At 47.3% G+C, this 19207-nt stretch overlaps 1 protein-coding gene across 1 annotated transcript in view; it reads left to right on the top strand.

Moving 5' to 3' along the window:
* The first annotated feature begins 940 nt into the window (after positions 1–940).
* FAT4 (FAT atypical cadherin 4) overlaps positions 941–19207 on the top strand; it is a 121077-nt gene continuing 102810 nt past the window's right edge. The window contains exon 1 of the mRNA XM_014883710.2: positions 941–6220. Coding sequence (XP_014739196.2) covers positions 941–6220 — 5280 coding nt within the window. The remainder of the gene's footprint in view (positions 6221–19207) is intronic.

Here is a 19207-nt window from a genome sequence, read left to right as displayed (position 1 = left end):
TCTACAGATCTGTGTTCACGACCCCTGCTTGTATTTAAAGACGAACTCACGCAAAATTAAAACTTTTGCTGCCTGCGCCACCGCAGGGAAAAGGAGCTTCCTCGTTTTTTTTACAGGCTTTTTAGGGATGGAGGAAGGAGGGTGTTTTCGGTGGGGCTCGTTGGAGCGGCGGTTCCCGCGGGATGCTCCGCGGTGCCGGGGCCGGGCCGGGCGGTGGCGGCAGAGGGCGCTGCCGGCCCGCGGGACCAGCGCCGCATCTTTCCCGGGATAACGGGTCCCGCAAATTCCTCCAGAAAACTCTGCCTCCAAAGTCAGCGGCGCAGCCCTGTCCCCCGGTTCTCGGGGCAGCCCGCTCCGCTCCGTTCTGCCCGGCTCTTGCCTCGCTCCAGGCGGGAGCATCCCGGGTACCAGCGCCCAGCTCCCGGCGCGGCCGGGGGGGCTCGCCCCGCTCGCCGCCCGTCCCGGTCCCGCCGGGGCGGCCCCTCAGGTGCGGGGGCGGGCCCGGGGCGGGGCGGCACGGCTCGGCGGCCAATGGGCGGCCGTGGGGGGAGCCGTGCCGGGCGTCAAGAGGGCCGGGATCCATGAGCACCGGGCAAAGTTGGGTCCGGGCGGGCGCGGATCACGGACCGGCCGGGCCGCCGTGCGCCCGGGCATGCCGGCGGGGCGGCGGGCACGGCGCGGGAGCGGCGGGGGATAGCGGCGGCGGCTGCTGAGCGGCGATGCGGCGCGGCGCCCCCGGCCGCCCCCCAGCCCCGGAGCGGCGGCGGGAGGAGCGGCGGCGGCAGCGGCACAGGCTGAGCCGGAGCGTCCCGTGAGCGCCGCGTCCGCTGCCGTCCGCGTCCGGAGCGCAGCAGCGTCCGCGGGTGCCGGGAGAGGCAGCGGGAGCGGGGCAAGCGGCGGTGCCGGCCGCCCCCTCGGGGCGCCGCGCCCCCGGGTCGCCATGGGCCGCCCCGCCGCCGCCCGCGGGCCGCCGCCGCCGCTGCTGCTGTCGCTGCTGCTGCCGCTGCTGCCGCCGCTGGGGAGCGCCGCCGCCGCCGAGCCGCGCCAGGTGTTCCGGGTGCTGGAGGAGCAGCCGGCCGGCACCTGGGTGGGCACCATCGCCACCCGGCCCGGCTTCACCTACCGCCTGAGCGAGCACCACGAGCTCTTCGCCATCAACGCCACCTCGGGCGCCCTGCACACCCGCGCCACCATCGACCGCGAGAGCCTGGCCAGCGACGTGGTGGACCTGGTGGTGCTCTCCAGCCAGCCCACCTACCCCAGCGAGGTGCGCGTCCTGGTGCTCGACCTCAACGACAACGCGCCCGTCTTCCCCGACCCCTCCATCGTGGTGACTTTCAAGGAGGACACGGGCAGCGGGCGCCAGCTCATCCTGGACACGGCCACGGACGCCGACAGTGGCACCAATGGCGTGGACCACGGCTCCTATCGGATTGTGGCCGGCAACGAGGAGGGTCGCTTCCGCCTCAACATCACCCTCAACCCCAGCGGGGAGGGAGCTTTCTTGCACCTGGTGTCCCGTGGAGGGCTGGACCGGGAGGCCACCCCCACCTACCAGCTGCTGGTGCAGGTGGAGGACAAGGGCGAGCCCCGTCGGCGGGGCTACCTTCAGGTCAACGTCACCGTGCAGGATATCAATGACAACCCGCCCGTCTTCAGCCAGACGCTTTACCAGGCTCGGGTGCCTGAGGATGCGCCCGTCGGGGCCAGCGTTCTCCAGGTCACCGCGGCCGATGCCGACGAGGGCACCAACGCTGACATCCGCTACCGCCTGGAGGGAGGCGATGGCAGCGGTGCTGGGGACGGGGCTGGCAGCCTCCCCTTTGAGGTGGACCCCGAGAGCGGGGTGATCCGCATCCGGGAGCGCCTGGACTACGAGGTGCAGCAGCAGTACTCGCTGACGGTGCAGGCCATGGACCGCGGCGTGCCGGCGCTGAGCAGCCGGGCCGAGGCCCGCATCCGCCTGCTCGACGTCAACGACAACGAGCCCCGCGTGAAGTTCCGCTACTTCCCGGCCACCTCCCGCTTCGCCTCCGTGGACGAGAACGCGGCCCCCGGCACGGTGGTGGCCCTGCTGACGGTGAGCGATGCCGACTCTCCCGCGGCCAACGGGAACATCTCCGTGTCCATCCTGGCGGGAAACGAGCAGCGGCACTTCGAGGTGCACAGCAGCAAGGTACCCAACCTCAGCCTCATCAAGGTAGCGGCCGCGCTGGACCGGGAGCGCATCCCGGCTTATAACCTTACCGTGGCAGTGGCGGATAACTACGGGGCCCCGCCGCCACCTCCAGGCTCACCCCCTTCCGTCTTTTCCCCCGACGGAGCGGTGGCAGCTCCCGTGAGCCGCTCCTCGGTAGCCAGCCTGGTGATCTTTGTGAACGACATCAATGACCACCCGCCCGTGTTCGGGCAGGCGGTGTACAGGGTGAACATCAGCGAGGACGTGCCCCTGGGCAGCTACGTGCGGGGTCTGAGCGCCACGGACCGCGACTCGGGCCTCAACGCCAACCTCAAGTACAGCATCGTCTCGGGCAACGAGCTGGGCTGGTTCCGCATCAGCGAGCACAGCGGGCTGGTCACCACGGCTGTCCCCGAGGCTGGCGCTGCGGGCACGGCCAGCTCCGGCGGGCTGGACCGGGAGACTGCCTCTCAGGTGGTGCTCAACATCAGCGCCCGCGACCAGGGCGTGCAGCCCAAATTCTCCTACGCGCAGCTGGTGGTGACCGTCCTGGACGTCAATGACAACAAGCCTCGCTTCGGTCAGCCTGAGGGTTACCAGGTGTCCCTGGCTGAAAACTCCCTGTCGGGAACTGAGCTGCTCGTCCTGAGTGCCACTGATGGGGACCTGGGGGACAATGGCACCGTCCGCTTCTCCCTGCAGGAAGCCGAGCCGGCGCTGGCAGCAGTTGGCCCCGCCTCTGTGACCCCTCGCCAGATGTTTCGCCTGGACCCGGTTTCGGGCAGGCTCAGCACCGTCTCGCAGCTGGACCGGGAGGAGCAGTCTCACTTCTCCTTGCAGGTCCTGGCCACTGATTTGGGCTCTCCTCCTCTTTCTTCGGTAGCCCGAGTTAACGTGACCATCCTGGATGTGAATGACAATAGCCCCGTGTTTTACCCCGTTCAGTATTTTGCCCATATCCAAGAGAATGAGCCGGCCGGAACCTATGTGACCACCGTGTCTGCCACGGACCCCGACCTGGGACCCAATGGCACTGTCAAGTACAGCATCTCAGCTGGAGATACCTCCAGGTTTCAGGTCCATGGGCAGACAGGGGTCATCACTACAAAAATAGCCCTCGATAGGGAGGAGAAAACTGCTTATCAGCTGCAGATCGTGGCCACTGATGGTGGCCATCTTCAGTCGCAGAACCAAGCCATTGTCACCATCACTGTCTTGGACACACAGGACAACCCCCCTGTTTTCAGCCAGGGCACGTACAGTTTTGTTGTCTTTGAAAACGTTGCCCTGGGTTACCATGTAGGTACTGTTTTTGCTTCCACCATGGACCTCAACACCAACATCAGTTACCTCATCACGACAGGTGACCAGAGGGGCGTGTTTGCCATCAGCAGGGCCACGGGGCAGATCACCACAGCCAGTATTATTGACAGGGAGGAGCAAGCATTTTACCAGCTGAAGGTGGTTGCTAGGGGTGGGGCCATAACTGGTGATGCCGTGGTCAATATAACTGTCAAAGATTTAAATGACAATTCCCCACACTTCATTCACATGGTGGAAAGTGTAAATGTTGTGGAGAACTGGAAAGCTGGGCATACCATATTCCAGGCCAAAGCTCTTGATCCTGATGAAGGTGTTAATGGCATGGTCCTTTACAGCCTTAAGCAAAACCCAAAGGGCTTGTTCTCAATCAATGAACAAACTGGTGCTATAAGCCTAACGGGGCCTCTTGACATAAATGCTGGGTCTTATCAAGTTGAAATCCTGGCCTCGGATATGGGGGTGCCTCAGCTGTCCTCCAACTTTATCCTGACTGTCTCTGTCCATGATGTAAATGATAACCCTCCTGTGTTTGACCAGCTTTCCTATGAAATTACTATTTTGGAGTCAGAGCCTGTGAATTCCAGGTTCTTTAAGGTGCAGGCTTCTGACAAAGACTCGGGAGTGAACGGTGAAATAGCTTACAGCATAATTGAAGGAAATGCTGGGGATGCCTTTGGCATATTCCCAGATGGTCAGCTGTATATAAAAAGTGAACTGGACCGTGAACTTCAGGAAAGATACGTTTTACTGGTTGTTGCCTCTGATAGAGCAGTAGAACCACTCAATGCTACTGTGAATGTTACTGTGATTCTGGAGGATGTAAATGATAACAGGCCCCTGTTCAACAGTACCAACTATGTGTTTTATTTTGAAGAGGAGCAGAGAGGCGGGTCCTATGTGGGTAAAATAAATGCTGTAGATAAAGACTTTGGGCCGAATGGTGAGGTCAGGTATTCATTTGAACATCTGCAGCCAGATTTTGAGCTGAACACAGTGACTGGGGAAATCAGAAGCACTCATCAGTTTGACAGAGAAGCTCTCATGAGACAGAGGGGAGCTGCAGTATTTAGTCTTACAGTGATAGCAACAGATCAAGGGTTGCCAAAGCCTCTGAAGGATCAGGCAACTGTACAGATCTACATGAAGGACATCAATGATAATGCCCCCAAATTTCTGAAAGATCTTTACCAAGCTACTATATCAGAATTGGCAGCAAATCTGACACAGGTGCTGAGAGTTTCTGCCTCAGATGTTGATGAAGGGGTTAATGGGTTGATTCACTACTCTGTAATCAAGGGAAATGAGGAAAACCAGTTTGCAATAGACAGCAGCACAGGCCAAGTGACCTTAGTAGGCAGACTAGATCATGAGGCTACTGCCTCGTACTCCCTTGTCATCCAAGCAGTAGACTCTGGAGTCATTTCCCTAAGTTCAACTTGCATGTTGAGCATTGATGTATTGGATGAAAACGACAACAGCCCTTCCTTCCCTAAATCAACCTTGTTAGTGGATGTCTTGGAAAATATGAGGGTTGGTGAGCTTGTGTCATCTGTTACTGCCACTGATTCTGATTCAGGTGACAACGCTGACCTCCACTATAGCATTACAGGGACAAACAATCACGGGACCTTTAGCATCAGTCCCAACACTGGGAGTATTTTTCTTGCCAAGAAACTGGACTTTGAGACACAATCTCTGTATAAACTAAATATAACAGCCAAGGACCAAGGCAGGCCCCCGCGCTCCTCCACGATGTCAGTGGTCATACACGTGAGGGATTTCAATGATAACCCTCCTCACTTTCCTCCGGGAGACATCTTTAAATCCATTGTTGAGAACGTTCCTGTGGGTACCTCCGTCATTTCCGTGACCGCTCACGATCCGGACGCGGATATTAACGGGCAGCTAACGTACGCAATCATCCAGCAGATGCCGAGGGGGAATCACTTCCGTATCGATGAGGTGAGGGGGACGATATTCACCAATGCTGAAATCGATCGGGAGTTTGCCAACCTCTTTGAGCTAACAGTCAAAGCCACGGACCAGGCCGTTCCCGTGGAGTCCAGGAGGTTTGCTCTCAAGAACGTGACCGTCCTGGTGACGGATCAGAACGACAACGTGCCCGTGTTCGTGTCGCAGAACGCCCTGGCCGCCGACCCCTCGGTCGTGATCGGCTCGATCCTGACCACGATCGTCGCGGCGGATCCCGACGAGGGTGCCAACGGGGAGGTGGAGTACGAGATAGTCAACGGAGATACCGAAACCTTCATTGTGGATCGCTACAGCGGGGACTTACGAGTGGCCTCAGCCTTGGTGCCTTCCCAGCTCATCTACAACCTCATCGTTTCTGCCACCGACCTGGGCCCCGAAAGGAGAAAATCCACCACCGAGATGACGATAATTCTGCAGGGGGTCGACGGGCCTGTGTTCACCCAGCCGAAATACATCACCATGCTGAAGGAGGGCGAGCCCATCGGGACCAACGTGATCTCCCTGGAGGCGGCGAGCCCGCGGGGCGCGGAGGCGCAGGTGGAATATTACATCGTGTCCGTCCGCTGCGACGACAGGAGCCTCGGGCGCCTCTTCACCATCGGGCGCCGCACCGGCGTCATCCAGACCGCTGCCATCCTGGACAGGGAGCAGGGAGCACGGCTCTACCTGCTGGATGTTTATGCCATCGAAAAGGCGTCTGTTCTGCCCCGCACCCAACGAGCTGAGGTAAAGGGTCGCTCCGTAATTACTCCTCTGTCTTTTTACTCTGCTTGAAAGTGAAGTGTTGGGCATGAGAATTGGCTTTGAACAGCTTGTGCAGTGTCATGGAAGTTCTTGCCATCCCTGCCTGGCTAAGCCCCTGGGATGATAGGTCTCCTCACACACCTCCAATTTAGGTTGCTAAAGGTTTATTCAGTCTTTTTACTCTGGTGTAACTTCGGGATTATGGTTGGTTTTTCACTGAAGTCATGGTGTCAGTGTTGGGCATGAGAATTGGCTCTGAACAGCTCACATAGTGTGTCCAGTCATGGAAATTCTTGCCATCCCTGCCTGGCTAAGCCCCTGGGATGATAGGTCTCCTCACACACCTCCAATTTAGGTTGCTAAAGGTTTATTCAGTAATTATTCCTTTGTCTTTTTACTCCGGTGTAACTTTGGGATTATGGTTGGTTTTTCACTGAAGTCATGGTGTCAGTGTTGTGCATGAGAATTGGCTCTGAACAGTTTGTGCAGTGTCCAGTCATGGAAATTCTTGCCATCCCTGCCTGGCTGAGTCCCTGGGATGATGGGTCTCCTCCCACACCTCCAATATAGGTTACTTTTTTTACCTAGCTCACTGATGAAAATGGTTTTGTTTCTGTTCTTGGGTGTGACAGGTGGTAAAAGTGTAACATTTTAGTTGGAAACTTCCCTTAGACTGAAGGGTCTTTAAAGGTTTTCTGCCTGACTAGCTTGAAAAGCAAAGGGTGGAAACCAGGTTTGGGACATCACCTGTGAAGTAAAGTGTTTTATTTGCTCTGTCTTCAGTCACAGAGCTGATGCTTCTCACCGTTCCTGCTGTCTTCTGCAGTAATACTGAGAAGCCAAGTGTGAAAAGGAGTCTTGTGTTTGTTTTAAGTTGCAGCATCTCCTGGAGCTGCCTCCTGCACTTCAGACAAGCCTGTGACTTGTCATTCCTGGAAATTTGGGGCTGGCACTGCTGAGGGAGCCAGCCAGCAGAGGATGCTGGTAGTGTGTAGTGGTGCAACCCTTTTCCTCTCTGGCTCAACATACCCCCTCAGTACTGCAGAGCCCTACAGACCCCCAGCCATACTTCCTCCTGGGAATTAAGTCTTAGTTTTGACACTGTGGTGATTTGCAGGTTTGGGGTTTTTTTGTTTGATTTTAGCAAAAGTGGTATTTCCAATTCTTACTTGACAGCTGTGGATTTTTTTCTCTTCACAGCTGCTTTTGTTGTTTCTTCTGCAGGTTAAGTATGATCTGTGTAGGTGTGTAACCTTGCTGTCCTATACTGGCAGTGTCAGATCCTCTCTGAAGTGACTGTCAGGGAATTTCAGCACTTGTTCCATCTCAGAGATGTGATCCCATCCTGGTGTTCATGCAGTGTGCTGCTGATGGTCATGATTTGTCCAACAACAGCATGTTGGAAAATGACCTGTTTTAGTAGTGCTGCTGCTTTAAATAATTCATGCTACTTTTATGAGAATATTAATGTTGTGCAGGTCTTTGTACCCCGCTAGAAATTTGTAAAACATACACCTTTATAATTTTTTTCCTTACTGTTATGTCATATTTTATCTTGATGGACAGTTGTTTTGAGGGTCAGGCTTTGTCACTGGGCATTTGGATCGTGGCTCTTCAACTCTGAGTTTGAGCAAAGAGTTTCTTGACTGGGGAAGGACTCACAGGAGACCCAACCCCATGGCTGCAATATTCTTACATGTTGTGAAAGCATTTAACATGAGTATTTGCTAAGCAGGGAAGAGAACAACCATTGAAACTTTGAACAACTTTTACACTGTTGAATGCAAACCACTTCTGAAATCACAAGCAAATGTTTTATTCTGTAAAGAACTTTGAGAGGCATAATTGGGAGTTAGAATTTCCTATTACTGCTTGTATCTTTATAGCCTCTAAAATGTGTCTTCTCCCAAATGTAATTAGCTAACTGTGCTTCTTTATAAATGTATTATAAATTATAATCAGCTTTCTGCTTTCAAAAACATAACCATATGCAGTCTTCCTCTTAACTGATGGGATTTGTCTGGAAGGCTTTTGCTGTCCAACACAAGAACTACTTCAGTGACATTCTGTGTGCAAGCTGACTGTCAGTGGGTGCTGAATAAGCAACACAGCTTTTTTTCCATGTATTTTTTTCTATTTGATTTTGTTTGTTGGTTTTGGTTTGGATTTTTTTTTTGGTGGCGAGAAAACATGGATATTGCGTATTTTATTTCTTCTCTTATGACGAGTGTGTTGGGTTTTGTGTCTCAGTACGATTAAAGAAGAGGGAAAAACGGCAATAGGATATTCTTAACAATATCTACTTGATTATTCTTCATTGCCTGCTATGCTCTCTGCCCTGATGCAGAGATCCTTTAATTGCACTGTGATATGTGAGTGAGTGAGCCACGGGGCATGGGGAGCTGCCCAGTGCTAAATGTGCTGCCTGAGATTGGCAGGAGAGCAGCAGAGTAGGGAAGTTAATGGATCTTTTGTGTGATGCAGACTGCAGCAATGGGCTTGGGTGACAGATACCTGGTGTGAAATAGAGACATTTACAGTTTCCAAACAGTGACCCGGCTTTGTCTTGCCAGCAGGCAGTATAAAAGAAGAGCAGGCTTGTGTGAAACCACTTGAATTAATCCTTGTCCTTGGGAAGTGGTGTGATTTTTTTTTTTTTTTCCTTCCCTAAATTCTGTCACTAATTTATTTCATTTATCTTTTAAAATAATATCAAATATATAGAAAAGATCCACCTAGTGCCCTAACAAAAGAAGGAATTATCTTTTCAATATTTCTCATCCATCCCTGTGGTTTGCCCTGTGGGATCAGACTAAAGACCCACTGGCTGCACAGCTCTCTGGGTTGTATGTAGGTTTGTGAACAGAGTGTCCAAGGGCAGAACTTTGCAATGGCAGGACTGTAGGGAATCCCTTGCTGAACCCAAAGCAGCTGACGTGCCTTGAAACTGAAGGTTTCTGTTATTTTCAGTAAAGTAACAACAAAAGTTTAGGAAACAGACAGGTTTGTTTACAAATTGTGGCTTATTTTGCAGAACTAGCTTTTATCTTGTGTGTGTTTCTGTGTTTGTTATTGCTATATGGAGAGAAGAGTGGTGGTGGTGGGATGTATATCAGGAAATGCAAGTGGTGAGGTAAAGCTTTCTTCAGATACCAAATATCTGAGATTTGTAAAGAAGACACAAGTGCTTGTTCCGGTCTATTTTACAGCTTGATGGTGTAATTTTGGATGGTAGTTGTTGAATCTGAAAGCTTGTTTTTTAATTTTATTTTGGGTTTTTATCCCATTTCTAATCTGGGGTGACAAACTAGATGATTTGACATTGTGTGAACATGTTTTGTGATCAGTCTTAGCTTTTTCCCCAATTGTATTAATCACTAGGTTAAGACAATCATCACTGTTGATTTCATGTAAAAAAGAATAATGTAGGTGTCCTGAAGAGGTCCCTTCAGTTTGCCATTCTATAACTTTTTAAATGTTTCTGCTAGGAAAAAAACCCTCAACGATTGCTAAACTCCTTTCTCTTGGCTTTCCAGTGTAAATTTTCTTTTAACATTTTGGGCAGGGCAGAGGGTTTCACCACCATGATTTTATATTTAATATAGAATGGCCAATGCCTCCTGGCATCACTTGCACACCCCATGGCTCCCCTCAGCCCTGCCTCCCCAAACAAGGACTGTGCTGTGGGGTATTTTGGGTGGATATATTCGTGTGTGGTACCCTGCTTTGTGTCTGGCTGCAATAATAGGAACCCAGGGACAATACCTCTGTCTTCTGTGCTGTGTTACCAGGGATTAAGAGGAATTAGACAGGATCTCCAGTTTGCATGTTTAACCCTTCAGTGGGTGGCTTCCTTGAAGTGAGCTGTGGGTTTGCTGGGAACCAGGAGTCCCTATATATCCATATATATCATATATAGTGATGTATGTGTCATCTGTGCCAGTTGAGAGGGGGTAACACCTTGGGAGGTGAAGTCCTCTTCAGTTCAACATCTTTCATATGCTTTAAATATGTTCATAGCTCCCAAGGAAGGGAGGAGAAGGGTGTAAATGAAGAAAGTGTATGATCTTCCAATGAAAGGTTTATTGATTTAAAAATGGAGGTGCTTGGAGAGGCAGATCAGTGGTCCTGTTAATGCTTTTTTCCTGGGAATGTTAATATCCTCTCAAAAGAGGGGGGATTGTCTTCATCTGCAGACAGGGAGAAATGAGACACTGGATTTTCTTCTGCTTCATCTTGTGAGTTCTTCATGATTGACACTGTTGGGAATCTTGGACTTTCAAGCTGGGGAAGTGTTTGTTCTTTATTCAGGCAAGATGTGGGGATTTCAGGCAACGCTTAGTAAAGATCTGGAAATTGATGAGGAAAGGCAGAATGAATGGTTCTAGCCTGCTGGAAAGACAATCATTTTGCCTTGACTCAGTAGGAACTGCAGCCATGGCTGTAAACCCAGGGTTGCATGGTGTAAATAGCTGATGTGGAGCTTTTTGTGTCAGCCCAGGCTGTGTCCTGTGGCTAAGCTGGCTCTGGGGCACTCCTGCATCCCTTGGGCTGGGCACTCCTGCATCCCTTGGGCTGGGCACTGCTTCAGGGATGTGCTGTCACTCATCAGCCCATGGAGAGAGGAAAAGGGGTGGCCTGGAGGTGCCAGACACTAAAGGTGCCACTTCTCCAGCCAAGCTGGCTAATGCAAGGCTCTACATTTAGTAAGGGAATTTGAAAAGCCACTTCAGAGAAGTCTTATCTTGGCACGTCTCGTATTTACCAGCACGAATAAGAACAATGGGGTTCTCCTTGTATTCATGCTATTTATAAATCGATTCATTCTTTAATGATACATGGCACATCAATTGTTGCCTGACAAAGGAAACTGCTTATGAAACGTTGGAGTAAACAATGAAAATCTGCTGCCTTGTCCCAGCTCCAAACACACTTTTTTTTTTTTTTCTTCCTAAAGCTGATATTGCTGATTGTAAGAAATGTGTAATTATTTAAGTTACTGCTGTCATTTTCACGATCTGAGAAAGGATCTCTAAGCTGTCCTTGAACTGGAGTAGGAGATGAATGTTCTTTATGTGGAAAACTATTCAAAACCAATTTGTGTGTTTTGGTTCAAAGTTGGCCCTTTTTTCATCCTCTCTAATTTCTTTAATGATTCCGCCTTGCTACATGTTCGTAATATCTAGAATTTCTCATTTCTTTGCTATTATAGCAGCCTTTGGGCATTTTTGCATGTGAGATCACTCCATAATTTTTATGTTAAAAATCACTAGACTTCTAAAAACAACATTCTCTATTACGGAAAATATTATTTTTCATGCGTCTCTAGTGCAAACACTAGAAATAATAGCCAAAAAAACAGGGCAAAATTTTCATGTGCTTATTTTTGCTAAGTGTTAAATTCTTCATAAGAATCTCCAAATGGTTCTTGGGTCCTATCAGAGTTAGTAAGTGAGCCCTTATTCCATGTAAAATGATACCCCCAGGGCTGAGGGGGTGCAGAGTTCTTTCCATGTGTTAGGAGAAGCAGTGAGTGGCTGCTCATTTGCTCCAGAAGTTGGTCACCAAAGCCTGCTTGGTGTCCCCAGCCCTCACCTGTGACCTTCACAGGGGTGAGACTGTGTTGGGAGTGGTGTCTGAGATCTTTGCTGCTGTCTTGTCCTGTTTCTCTGAGACTGCACCTCACCAAAGGATGCTCGTTCCCTTTCGACTGGCAGAAGTTTCCATGTTCTGAGTCTTTCCAAGTCTGAATTGCCACTTCCCACCCCTCCAGGAGCAAGGTGTCCATTTAATTTATATCAAAGCAAGCCCTTGGCATGACATAGCTCTGCTGGCACAGTTTGTTTTAACTGTGTCTAGACTAGCATTGCTGTTAACTCAGTTTGGTTTCTTACTCTATGCAAGGAACCTTGTGTGGAGGCAAGCCCTAGCACACTCAAAAAAGGAATTTATGGTGAATAAAACTGAAGTGAAACAAAGAGTTTTCCTCACATGTTCCCCAAGTCTGGAAAAGTGATGCTAGATCAGAGTGGTGCATCAGTGCCATACTGATTTGTGTCAGTGAATTTATAGCCTGGCTCAGCTTTGCCAAGAATAATACCAGATATGTTAGAGAAACTGTGTCTTTGTTTTGCTGCGACGGTTCTCTCTATTCTAATAAATCTTATTTTTAATTAGACCCTCAGTCTAGACTGTCAGGCAGGTTTGTTTTTACAGTGATCTATTTTTGTTTACTTCCTTACAGCGAAAACATTCCAGAAGGACAGTAGGACAGATGGAAACTGATAGCCATGATCACGCTGTAAAAATACATCGAGCTGCATTAGTTAATGCAAAAGAATTTCAAAGGGCCTGTTATGAAGTGGTAATTTATGTGCCAACAGCTATGCAAAAAGTAATGGAAACAAGAGTTTGCCTCAGCATTTCATGTCCTGCAGCCATCACACATACATGCTGATGGTAGGTAGGCTGTGGCTTCTATTGACACAATCTTAATTTTGATCTTAAATAAGTGTATAAGGGTTCTGCTGCAATTAATGCAGCCATCCAGACCTGCAGGCAGAAGGGCAATCAGCAGCTCTGAGGCTCATGCAGGTGGAAGGAATTTTGGAGGCTCCTTTTGGAGAGGAGCATCTTCTTGCACTTCATCACGATCTCACCCTCTACACTCTGTCCCCCCAAGGCCAAATTTGGGTTCCCTGCAGTGACCATGGGAGGGAACATGACTGCTAAGAGCCCTGTGAAGCTGATTTGGATTCTCTAACAGAGCTGAAACACGAAGACAGGGTTTTTCCTCACAGATCTTTAAGTGAAATGAATGGGAATAGGTTTGTGAAGTGCCATATATTGACCCTTGTAAACAGTCCCTCTCCAGCTCTCTTGTAGCCCCTTCACACACTGGAAGGTGCTCCAAAGAATCCCTGGACTTCTCCAGGAGAACAATCCCAGCTCTGTCAGCCTGTCTTGACAGAAGAGGTGCTCCAGCCCTCATGTCATATACTTCTTATTAAATTCTGTGTGAGTGGCACTGATAAAACTGACGAGCTGGAGACTTTGTGTTTTACAAGTTACTTTCGACTCCTTTCCAGGCTGTTAGTTGGATCTCTCTTTTATGGGGCATCTTAAGAGTATGGAGCATGATTCTCTGTCGTGATGGGAATGAAGAGAGGATTTATGAGCTGGGTTAGGACAGCAGCCACTTTTGGAGGTCTCCATCCCCAGATGGAGCACCACCACTCATCCCTGTGCTCTCTCCTGGAGAGCAGAGCTGGACCAGCAGCATCCATGTGCATGTCCTGCCTTTGGGAGCAGGGTCTGCAGTCCTGCCTGGGGCTTTCTGCCAGGTGGAGCTGCCCTGGGCTGGCTCATAACTCTGCTCTGATACAAGTTTATCCTCTACTATTGAAGCAAAAAATAACAAAAGACAATTTTCAACCCAGTGAGTTATGCTAATGAGTGTTAGTTTTGATTATAAAATCATTTTAAGTTTTTTCCTCAAGGATTTCTTTGGAGATTGTTTGAATTTTAATGCTTCTGAAGCCTTTTCAAGATTTTGTTTGTCTAAAACATAAATGAGAAGAACATTAAGGTTTCAAACAAGTGCTTCATACCTAGCCCTCTTTGGGTTTTAAGACAAACATTTCTTTTTTGGTAGCTGTAATATAATCCAGGAGAAGCCTGTTAGTTCTAAGAACACATTTCACCTGGGATGTTTCACCTACCCAGATGTGTAGTCCTCTTTCTAAGCTAGGAACTGAATTTCTATCCTACTTGTACCAAATTAACTTCAGCAGCATCCAACACTAGATAGCGCTGAATTACACACAGCCATGCTAATTTGCTTTCAAAACAAGAATTTGTTGTGCAGCATCCTGAAGCATCTGAGGAGAGAAAGAAAAACAACAAATTGACATCACAGGGCATGTATATTAAGACAGAAAAAAAAAATTCTTAAGCTGGAGGAGTGTGTTTGCCATGGGCACTGTGTATGGGGAAATTTGTGATTCCATTTCCCTCGGAGTGTACTAGGGATAAATTGTTCCTGAGAGAGCTGAGCTGAGTGCTTTTCATGTCATCTCCTTTCTGGATCATTTTTGATAAATGAAGAGAATTCTCCTGAAATAGTTCAGAGGAATAAATAAAATGCCAGAGCTGTGCTGCACATCTGTAGTGTATGTGTTTAAGGCTTGACTTTTCCATAGGGGTTTTCTTCTATAATATTACCCTTCAGGGTTCCTGGTGTTTTCCCCATTTTCATTCTTCATTCTTTTCAAGACAACATTTCTTTTTAATCTATCAAAATGTCACGCTTCCTGAAATATTGAAGACACGTTGCTGTTACAAGGCTGTTTAGAAACAGAAGGCAAACTCAGTAGTTTATTGTACTTTTACTCTTTTGAGACCTGCATTTCTGAGTGTATTTAAATGACTTTTTTTTTTTTTTTTCCTGAGCATGATTCTATTCCCTTTGAAAGTTGCCTTGTAAAGTTTTTATGCCTGCTTGCTTTGAGGAAAGAATTTGAACCTTTGTGATTTCAGTGAACAAATTAAGGAAAATCCAGATTTTTAATCCCAGTAGGGTCATGTCAGATTGTCTGGGAACTAATTTATGACGGTGGTGATTTTCTTACCACTGTTTTCTTTCTTTAGCAGTGCCTTTAACTCCTGCACTTCAAACTTTTGAGGAATTAGCCTGTTTTATTTTATTTTTACCTCTACATTTCTAAACTCCAGGTAATTCCTGTGGTCAGCATTGAGAGTTGTGCAGGTTTTTGGACATCTGTTTATTTTTTGGGCCAAGCTACCAAGTGAGGTTGCAGAATGAGGTTAAGTGATTGTGTTGAGATGGTAATTAATTAAACATATGCACCCCAATACCTTGTTATTTCAAGTCCTGGAATTAACAGGCTCAGAAGGCTGCCAGCAGAGAGGGGAGGAAGAGGGAGGGGACTTCTTCTTGCAGGGCAGGATGATATGGGGTAGGAGCAAGCTGCACACAAGCCTGCCAAAATGCTTGGATCAGACTAGAGGAACACAGATGGCTGAGGCTGATAAAGGTGTCTCTTATTGTGTTGGGTTTGTTTTTTTGTTTTTTTTTTTTTTCTTTTTTCTCCTCAGTGCTGTTTTGAGTTTGTGTGTGAGGGACGGGTACGAGGGGAGGAAGACAACTGCATTGTGTAATATGTTTATTTTGATACATTTTACAGCCTAGCAAAGGAGTTGTGTAAATTCAATACTCCTTCTCGGTAGGATGCCAAAGGCTGGAGCTAAGCCCTCCTTTTAGGTCTGTGTAACAAATGAACAATAATGGATCTTCAGGGATTTATGTCATGCTGTCCAGCCTTCAGTTCTTATCTGCTAATAGAAAAATCCCCATCCCCTGCTGAAAGTAGCTCCTAAAGATGGGACTGGGAAGCCTTGGAAGCAGGAGGCTGCCTCTGCTCACGACCAGCTCTCCTCCTGCACCCCCAGGGATTTACCACTGGGGTTGTTGATTCACTGCCATGCTCCATGGTGTCTGTGCACAAACAGGGGTGCCTGTACAGAACACACTCATGGACCACTCATGTCCTGGCCTCCAAGGAGGTGGTGCCCAGCTCTGCCTCCACTGTGCTTGGACAGGAATGTGTTAAGGAAGAGCAAGTCCCACAGACTCTTAATCTGAGCAAAGCCCAGCCCAGCTCTTCTTAGCATTTGTTATTTATTGTTCTAGAAATTAGCTGGTCACTGCTATCTGGAAATGTCATGTCTGAACTTTAAAGCTGCTTGCAGAAATAAATCACTGCCACCAGACATGGTGGCTGTTCCAAGTCTGTCAGAGCTGTTCCACCCATGAGCAACACCATCCATCAGGGCAAGGCTGGGGAGAAGGGAGTAGAAGCAAGACCTTTCTTCCCTCCCATCTATCTAAAGCAGAATCTTAAAGAGGCAATTTCTTTCGAGGGCCCTAAGATTCTTGTCTTGTAAATGATGGTGATAGTGTAGCTGGAAATCTGCAAGATGCTCTTCCCAGTGAGCATGGAAGAAAAATGGCACGTGAGACTTCACACTAGGGCAAATAAATTTCATTTTGAATAGCTTTTTTTTTTTTTCAATTTGCAGTCATGAAGTTGAAATATCACAGTTGTTTTTCATAGAAACTAAGATATTAAAAAATCTAATGGCAAAGTCATACTCCTAAGGGTGCAACTAAGCTTCATCCAAATCAGGGCTGTTTTGGGCTGTTGTCATCTAGATACTTTCTGTCCTTCCTTGATTCTCCCACGTGTATCTGTTTCTAAAACACCCATGGAAATACAATTTACAGCAGTAAAGGTGCCCAAAGTTGATGGAGGGAGACAGTTTTTCATTCTGAGGTTTAGTGACATAAAAATGAATGTGCTTTTCTGATGCCATGAGGTCTCAGATGTACTAGACTGTCTCTTCTAAAAAGACACCATAATATGATTATTAATTGTGGCTACCACTATACAAATAGAGAAATAAATGCAGCCCAGCTACATTCCTTTTTCTTAGAGAAAGAAAAAGCCCTTTTGTGTGAGTAAGAAAATGCTCCTTTTTTTTTTTTTTTCTGTGAAAATACAACATTGTTATTACAGCTTTGGCTCTCTAAAGGATGTATAAGCATGAGAATCTGGAGTATATGAAAGAAATTATTACTAAACAGTGGACTGGCTTTCCTTTGAGTTATGCTAATTTTCCTCCACTGTAACTCTGTTTTATTTGGTTAAATTGCCCTTAATTTACATTGGTATAACCAAGCAGAAAACAAGGGCCCTAGTACATGAGAAGGACTTTCTACTTGTGTAAATTAAAATCTATATTGAAAGTGACACGGGGTAAACACTAAACATCTAACAAAAAGCTTGGCCTTTGCCAAGGAAATAAGGAAATCAAGACGTTCTGGAGTCTATAATTAGGCACTTTACATGGCTGGAGCTCTGTAAAAAGGAATGGAAGACAATGGTGTCAGCACAGTACTCCAAGGAAAAGAAGTAGGGATAAATTTTGCTCTGAAGTGAGTGGGCTGCAAGGCAGCTTCATGGGGAGCAGTTTTGTGGGAGCCTGGGTGGAGAAGTCAAACTCTAGAATATAATTTGTAAGCAAACACACTTCTCCCTGCTCATATAGTTAAAAGATTATTGAGTATTAACTTAGAGGCTTTCTGTTGTGGCATGGTTTTATAAAGACAAAAATCGGCTGTTTTGTCTGACTCATGTTGGGGTAGGTACTTGATGTCCACTCTGGGTCCTGCATGCCTTGCTTAAATAAGTCCCTATATTTGGGATTTGGCTAATTTTTGGTAGTAGATCCCATAGGTTTCTGTTTATACTGGGAATAACAACCAGCAAATCCTTCTGGAATGCTTGAGAGCAGGTTGGTGGTGACAGGTCCACCTTTCAGAGGCTCCAGCTTCACCTGCAGATGGGAGGGTACAAAATAGACTGTGTGAAATTCAGTGGTTCATAAATAATTAATCATATTTAGGTGGCAGTCTCCAGATAAGAAATTCAGTTTGCTCATAGTTTTTTTGGTTTTCATTTCAAAAAAATTGTATTGAAGAAATTGCTTTTAGTAAGCTGAAATGCAACTTTCACCACTACTCCAAAATCAATTTTATTATGATTATAGCAAATAATCTGGCTGTGTGTGTATTTCTTCGTTTGAAAACTAGAAGGCTGGTGTTTAGAATCAAGGATTCTGAAACAGAAACAGTGCATTAAATTTCCTCTGCAACTTCCAGAGACATTGATTAATTGGGACAGTCAGCATGGCTTGCTTTTAAAAAGAAAAAGCTTAATGATTAACTAAATTCTTTTTCTGTCCCCCCACTGAGCATATAAAATGGTTATAAAAGAATGTAGAAGAGGCACAGTTGGAGTTGTTGTTGTTGTGCACAATAAAAACACAGGCAAATATTTCACAATATACTAAATGTAGCCAGAAACATTAATTTCCATGTGATAGCTATCAAGATCTTAATATAATCATGTGTGCTCCAGGTCATTTGATGGTTTTGGGAGAGAAAAGCTGTCACAATCTGTGGGTTTTAGGTTAAGTAACACCTACTTTGAATGATTTACCAACACTTCTTTTTGTGTTTTGCTCTGCTGGAATTGCAAACCAGAGATTTGATAAGTTTTTACCAATTCTAAGCCAAATGACATTGCTCTGGCTTGACACTTTTAAGTGCTTGATGAAAAGCAGAGAGGCTCGAGATGTGCCCTTTCCAGTGTGAGATTTTTTTTTTTTTGTCATCTGGGGAGATGAGAACTTTGTCCTGTAAGTAAGGGAATTATAACCTTGTCCAACTCAGTTGACAACGGTTATCATATTCCACTTGTAATTCCATGTTGTTGGTTACCACCAGCAATGATTGCATCTTGCTGAAAAGTGTAATTATGCACCTCCTGCATGAATCCTACACAATACCCAGGGTTTTGGAGATACTCAGATGTGTGGGACAGCACAATTTTTGCTCCTGTTGCAATTCTCTGCTCTTAAACCAGGGGTCTCGGGAGAAGTTATTTTTGGGAAACTTTGCCCCTTTGGGGAAGAGTTGTCCTTATTTTAGCTGAGAGCATTTTGTAAATTGCTGTGATCTCCTTTTCCTCCTTTTCCTCCTTTTCCTCCTTTTCCTCCTTTTCCTCCTTTTCCTCCTTTTCCTCCTTTTCCTCCTTTTCCTCCTTTTCCTCCTTTTCCTCCTTTTCCTCCTTTTCCTCCTTTTCCTCCTTTTCCTCCTTTTCCTCCTTTTCCTCCTTTTCCTCCTTTTCCTCCTTTCCTCCTTTCCCAGAGATGTGAAGAAGAACAGTAGGACATAGCTGTGTGGTTCAGCACAGCTTTACAAGAGTTTATGTAATGTAGTGGCAGTCCTGAATCCATTTAACAGATGTTATGTATAGATTTAGGTGAAAGTTACACCAGGCTACCTTCAGTGGGGTGACTTTAATTTATATGTTTTGAAAGATA

Source organism: Sturnus vulgaris, chromosome 4 (assembly GCF_052056855.1).
Source record: "Sturnus vulgaris isolate bStuVul1 chromosome 4, bStuVul1.hap1, whole genome shotgun sequence".
In the NCBI taxonomy this organism is placed as follows: domain Eukaryota; kingdom Metazoa; phylum Chordata; class Aves; order Passeriformes; family Sturnidae; genus Sturnus; species Sturnus vulgaris.
Note: the sequence above shows the minus strand (reverse complement) of the source record. Positions and strands in the feature narration are given on the sequence as shown.